General features: G+C 45.2%; 1 protein-coding gene across 1 annotated transcript in view; it reads left to right on the forward strand.

Annotated features, from left to right (window-relative positions):
* She (Src homology 2 domain containing E) overlaps positions 1-3,019 on the forward strand; it is a 26,695-nt gene extending 23,676 nt beyond the window's left edge. The window contains exon 6 of the mRNA XM_021158971.2: positions 1,560-3,019. Coding sequence (XP_021014630.1) covers positions 1,560-1,743 — 184 coding nt within the window. The 3' untranslated portion in view covers positions 1,744-3,019. The remainder of the gene's footprint in view (positions 1-1,559) is intronic.
* The last annotated feature ends 3,916 nt before the right edge of the window (positions 3,020-6,935 follow it).

Here is a 6,935-nt window from a genome sequence, read left to right on the forward strand (position 1 = left end):
TGCGGCTGTTTTGTTGACATTCTGAATGCTTCTAAGTAAATACAATTTTTTTTATTAAAAAAAAAAAGTCTGGGGTTGGGGCTATAGTTCAGTGGTAGAGTACTTGTCTAGCACACACAAGCCCTAAGTGTATCCCCCAGCAGTGGGAAAAAAAAGTCAATAAAAATTAAAAGATAGTGCAGTTTAATCGCTTCTGATTTTTAAAAAAATTTATGTCAATGAGTATTTTCCTTCATGTACATACGTGTACCACATGCATGCCTGGTACCTATCAAAGCCAGAAGAGGACATCAGATCCCCTGGAACTAGAGTTACAGGCAGTTGTGAGCCTCTGTATGTGTGCTGGGAACTGAACCCAGGTCTTTTGCAAGATCAGTAAGTGTTCTTAACCACTGTCTCCACCCCCACGATTATTTTTTTTCTTTTCTTTTTTTTTGAGGGAGGGGGGGAGAGGGACCATACAGTGTCTCTCTATGTAGCCCTGGCTGTCCTAGAACTCAATTTGCAGACCAGGCTGTTCTCAAACTCACTGTGATCCTCCTGCCTCTGCCTCCTGAGTCCTGGGATTAAAGGCGTGTGTCCCCAAGCTCTGGACTGCTTTTTGTTTTTGAGGCAGGGCCTCACTGTGTAGCCCTGATTGATGCAGAGCTCCACTCCCTGTCTCTGCCTCCCCACTGAGAGGATTGCAGGCATGCTCTGACATACACAGCTTCAGGCATCTTTCTTTATTCCCTAGTAAGTATGAGGGACCCTAGGGATTATCAGATCCTTGATTGTCAAAATGCTAGCTGTGTTTGATACTTGTTTCTCCTGCAGGAGAAGGAAACGCTGAGCTGCCTGCTGCTCTGTCTAGTTGTGCAGGAGAACTCATTTTGCCTGCTGGTCTTGGCAGAATCCGTCTCATGGAAATTCTCATTGCTCTATGAATTTGGTGGCTCTATATTGGAGGATCATTGTCAAGAGCCCTAACAGCACTTCCTTCCTGAGGAAGCTGAGCCCCTGCAGCTGAAACAATCGGACTGGAAGGGAAAGGAGGGGGAGGGGCACAAGAGTAATATGGCTCCAAAAATGGGCCGGGCCACGGAGACAATACCAGGAACAGCCACCGTGCTCCTGCTCGTGAAAGCGGTGTTTAGGATTCAGTGTTTGAGCCTTCAGCGCCAGCTGTCACTATACGCAACCAGGACTGGCCTTTCCTCATGAAGGCAGGGGCCAGTGGACAGTTATTGTTGTTATTATTAGTGTAACCACACGTATCTTTTTACAGTGGAGGGGGGTTGTAGATGAACTGTAGAGGGGCCGCAGGCTTGGACTGGTCTTCCAGTTTGGGCAGCTGAAGGCATTTATTTGGCTTTTCCCCTCCAGTCCTGACCCCTGACGTGTAACAAGTTGGGGTGCCATGCACTTGGGCTCAGACACTTCCAAACGCTCCACCAGATTGTTGAATGCGTTTGTAGAAGAATTGCAGGACAGGAAGAGGAAACCATCCACACTTTGTGAATCTGACCAGAATGGATGGACTGTCTGCTTATTCATGTCTTCTTGTTTTCTATCTCCAGGACTAGTCAAGGGTGTGTCCACATCATAGTGGCTCAGACAAAAGACAACAAATACACACTGAACCAGACGAGCGCTGTGTTTGACAGCATCCCTGAAGTGGTACACTATTACTCCAATGCAAAGCTGCCTTTCAAAGGAGCAGAACACATGACCCTTCTCCATCCAGTGCACAGGCTCCACTAAGGTCAGCCAGCAAGAGCCCGGGCACCTGTGAGGCCATCAGCACCCAACAACATCATGTGGACAGGACCCACTGCTGCTGCTGCAGACCAGGAGTCGGCACCTAGAAGTCAATCGGTCTGTGGTCTTAAATCCAGGACACAGTGTTTTCTGATCTGTTCTTTCTCTCCCTACTACAAGAAAGTATCGCTTGCCTGCCACCTTCTCCCTTGGGCTAGGAGTTCTGTTTGGAGTGTGACCCTTAGGAAGGTTAGATCCAGAGCCCAGGAGCACTGAGCTTAGCCCTTGGCTGTTCTCTGGCGTGCCTGGCCTCTGCACAACAGAGAACCCCTAGGCCTTTATGAGTGATTGCTAGGCTGGAAGATCCTGCCAGTGTGAGCCCCTTTGTGAGGAAGTGGATGGACAGTGGGAAATAAGAATGATGGGCAGGAAAGCTGTCTTTCTCCACGTCCTGATGCAGCTGTGGCCTTCACACAGCATTCACAACCTAAGGACTTCACAAGAGTATTATTTGGTTGGCTCTCCTAAGTATGTGCTTTCTCGATTTCCCTGGACGTTCCTATCCTGCAGTAAATCAGTGCTATGAGCAGAAATTGGATGGAGGCCCCCAGATGAAAGTGTTACCAGTGCAATCAAGAGGTGGCATCCTTTCTATAATTCTGATTGTTATTAAGTGTACTCCAAAGATTTGATTTCTGATTTAAAAAAAAAATTCTACAGAGCTCAACACCTGTTTTGTTATTGAATAATTACATAGCACTTGAGACAGCCTTTTTCTTTGTGTATTTTTTTTTGCATGAAATCATCTTTAAGATTTCTTTCTGAAATTAGATTTGCTTTGTATTTTTTGGCAAAAATTTTTTACAACAAAATTGGGATCCCATTGTATGAACTGAGTCACTGGTCTGGAAAGATTGCCCTGATGTACAGACAGAAGAAGGCAATATGTGCCTTACAGAAACATTTTGAACAATATTGTAGTCTGAGGCTGCCTCTTCTGCTCTCTAGGACACTAAATCATTGCATGTTTATCTGTGATCCGTGTACTGTGGGGAATTCCACAGGAGGGGCATGCTGTGTGAAGGAGCTAGTGGGAATGGGCTGGACCAGAACCAGAGGAACATTTCGTGTTCAGTTTTATAAACTGGATCTCAAGACTGTTCCACCCTCAGTGGAAACTGAAGGTTTGTAGCTTCTCAGATGCACAAAAAATACTAACCATAAATTGGGTGTGGTGGCATACACCTTTAATCCCAGCACCCAGGAGGCAAAGGTAGGTTTGAGGTCAGCCTGGTCTACAGAGTTGCAGGACAGCTAGGGCTGCACAGAGAATCCCTGTCTTGAAAATCTAAAACAACAACACAAAAACCACTACCAACAAAAAATCTGGTCAGATTTCTTAGGGAAGCATGGCTCCATCCTCGGCTCTCTCACTCAGACATCCTGACTGAAATGTAGGAAGACTTTTGCTCCTGTGTCAGTGGACCTTAGCCAAAGGGTTGTGCGAGATTTTGTTTTAAAAGGCTGAAAGGGACTTCTCCTCAGTGGAGCACAGAGGCCTGCACGAAGGCTGTTCTCACAGCACTGACAATCATATTTGGCTCGTATGTGTAGTGCAGGGCTCTCGGTTTAAGTTTTCAGTAGCCACATTTCCGCCCAGCGAATGTTAGTCATCATGTATTACCTTGTATCTGTGCATTGTTCACTGTGTTAAACCCAGTTTAGCTCAGCATTCTAGCCATGAAGCCTTATTTTTTGCTTAGCCCTCCCTATTCAGCAAATGGAGCCGTTGTCTTTAATGGTAAGAATATCATAAAATGTTTCTGGGTGGGGAAGGATTTGGGCACACGCCTCGTGACTCTGATGAACACCGGCCTGACAAGTCGGTGTCACCTGGCCTCTGCCACATACCTGGGCGTGCTCCCTCCATATTTGCTTTACATGATTGAAAGTGGAGGAGACAGAGTTTATATATAGTCCAGTCTTCATGGTAGGGCATGGGGCTATAAAAAGCAAAAATACTGTAGACTAGTGGAAGGCCAGTGAGGGAGATGTTAAAGCTGCTATTTTCTTCTTAGGTTGTGACACAAGCTGACAGGAACCAGGGGACTCACAGCTGGGTGGTGGCATAAAGTACCCTACCCTACCAGGCTAAAAACAATTAAGCCCAGCAGGGTGTCCTAACCACTCACTAGTGAGCCTGGGCCAGCTGGGGCTTGTCCTCCGAGCTCCAAAAGATTGAGCTTTTTGTCCTTTTCTTCCTGATAAAGGTATTTTGTTGTTATCTTTATTCCTTTGAACTGATTCTGTCTCCCAGGGGGGAAAATATTTCTTCTGGTGACCCCTCAAGATGCTGTGAACATCTATAGCATATAGATATAGCATCTAGATATAGCATCTAGAGAGCTGTCCACTCTTTCTCCTTTAGCAAAACTTATTTGTAAAAACTGCTTTCTTTGTTCCAGAGCATCGACTTAGACAGGGACCCCTGAGAATGGAAGGCATCTCTAATCCATCCAGCTGTCCAGGAGGTCCAAGAGTCCAAAACTAGCCTTGGCAATAGAGCAAGGGTGTCTCCAAAAAGAATACAGGAAGGCAAAGGGCATTTCTACTTCCTGTAATAGCATAGCAGATTCTGTTCAGATGTATTCTAATCACTGCCTGAGGGGGCGCTGGCCAGTAGGATGTGCTGAGGAGGCAGAAACAGGAGGAGTTGAATTTGAGGTTACTTTTGGGTTACACCTTGGACCAAAGAAATGGCTCAGAGGTGGAAAATGCTGCACTTGTAGAAGACCCTGGTTAGTTCCAGTATCTACATCCTGTTCAGTTCTAGGGGATCTGGCGCCCTCTTCTGGCTTCTGAGGGTACTGGGCAGGAACATGGTACACATACAAGCAAAGCATTCATGCACATAAACTTTTTAAAAACCTGAATGAAGGAATAGAAACAATGGAGGAAGTCTAGTGAGTACGCACAAAAGCAAGTGGTGGTAAAGGCACAAGTCCCTTCAGGTTACTGCGAGTGCTTTAATAGGCATCTTTAAGAACAGCCAGTATTCTTGGCCGTTTAGAGTCTGCGTCTGCTGTGCTGGAGTTCAGCCACTGGTCTCTGCCACAGGAAGGGGAGCTGGGCAGAGAACCAGTAGGGAAAGCTGGCTGTTCTCAACACAGGTCCTACCTTAATAGTCCTTGTTTGGTGTTTAGATTATTTACCAGTGTTGCCCCTGTTGGATAGATCTTAATGTTCAATTCAAGAACAACTGTAAGTCATTCTTTGCCTACTAGATGAGTCTGTTAACATTTTCATTAGAAGCTAATGACTTATTTTTCCTTGCCTCAGTCAAGAAGCCAGTGCATCTAGATTCATGCCCCCTGTACATGCTTCTGATACTTAGGATTTCATTGCTCCCTTCCTGGGACCACACAGCCATTGGTCGCCTTTCTGTCTTCTGTAGCTAGCACCCATTTAACCTTAAACTCCCTTGGGATCGATCTTTTGTCTTCTCGTTGCCACCTACATCCCACTAACTTGGCCTTGAAGAAACTTGACCTGTATGAGCCTTCCCTGTAATTTAGCTTCCAGGTTTCATGGAACCTATGCAATGAAAGATGGTGTTCTACTGCCATCTACTGGGACAGGAAAAAACTGCAGTTGAGAAATAAGCGTGCATTTAGGGTAGTTTGTCTCAAGGATTTTTGATACAGTCCATAAATCAAAATAAACAATGACACAGCAGTTGCCATCTTGAAATGTGCCCTTTACTATAGAAAGGGTGTTTTGACTCCTACTGTGCCCCTGGACCTAGGCTGAGTCATGTTGTTCGCAATCTTAATTCTATTTTTGAAGACTGCGGTGTCAACAGATCATTGAGGCAGGAGTCATTCTGTTAAGCTCTTAGCTGTTCCAAATGCTGTCAGGAGGATTTGACATTTAAAATATCAGCTGATACGTCATTTTAACTTTTTAAAATATTTAAGAGGTAGTAATGCAGGTGCCTTGGCAATTGTTATTATAATGGAATCTTATAAATTGTGGCTCTCTTCACGGGCCAGCATAGCTGTGTGCCTTCCGGAAGATGGTGTACCCTGAAGTGTTACTTTCAATAAATGCTTTGCCAGGAAAACAGTCATTTGCTTTTTCAGTTAGTTGCTGTTTTGGTTGGTTGGTCGGTCCACCGGTCTGTCCGTCGGTCGGTTGGTCTGTCTGCTGGTTTTGTTGCGTTGTGGAGCTGGGTTGCATGCGCCAGGGTTCTGCCACTGAGCTGTACACGGCTCAGTGAATTGGTTCCATTCATCCTGACAATCGCCTCCCTTCATGAAAAGTACTTCCTGTGCAGACACCTACTGGAGTGTTCTGTGAAACTGCTGATGCCAGAGTGTTCCAACGCAACGAACAGCCAGCAGCTGAGCCTCCCCCTCACTTCTCCCTCTACAGCCCTGCCACTCTGTATTCCTGGAGAATACAGAGCAGTGTGGTTCTCCTCTGTGGTTTAGTCTTCCCCAGCATGTCCTTTGTTCTCCTCCTTTCAGCATCACAATTAGATTCGTGTGAGTGTGTGTGTATTAGTGTGTGTAGGTGTGTGTCTGTATGTGTCTCTGTGTGTGTGTGAGTATGAGTGTGTGTGTTTGTATGTATGTGAGTATGTGTGTATGAGTGTCTGTGTGTGTGTATATGTGTGTATGTGTGTCTATGTGTGAGTGTATGTATGTGTATATATGTATATATGTGAGTTTGTGTATGTGTGTATTAATTTGTATATATGTGGGTGAGTGTGTATATGTGTATGAGTGTATGTTTATGTGTGTGTGCCTGTGTGTATATGTATGTGTCTGTGAGTATATGTATGTATGTATGTATGTATGTGTATAAATGATTGTATGTGTGCATAAGTGTGTATGATTGTGTCTGTATGTTTCTCTGTGTGTGAGTGTATGTATGTGTATGAATTTTACCTATATAACTGTTGTCCTGGAACTTGCTTTTAGACCAGGCTGGCCATGAACTCAGAGTTACCCCGTCTCTGCCTCTCCACAGTTGGGGTTAAAGGGCCTCCAGCACTACCGGCTTTTTTTTTTTTTTTTCAATTTTAGTGATGTGAAGAGGGGTGGTTGGTATGTGCACCTTTCTGCAGAGACCAGAGGCATCCGGTCCCTTGGAGCAAGGGCTACAAGCAATAGTTAGCACATGGAGGTGTA

The sequence above is a fragment of the Mus caroli genome, chromosome 3 (genome assembly GCF_900094665.2).
Source record: "Mus caroli chromosome 3, CAROLI_EIJ_v1.1, whole genome shotgun sequence".
Taxonomy (NCBI): Eukaryota; Metazoa; Chordata; class Mammalia; order Rodentia; family Muridae; genus Mus; species Mus caroli.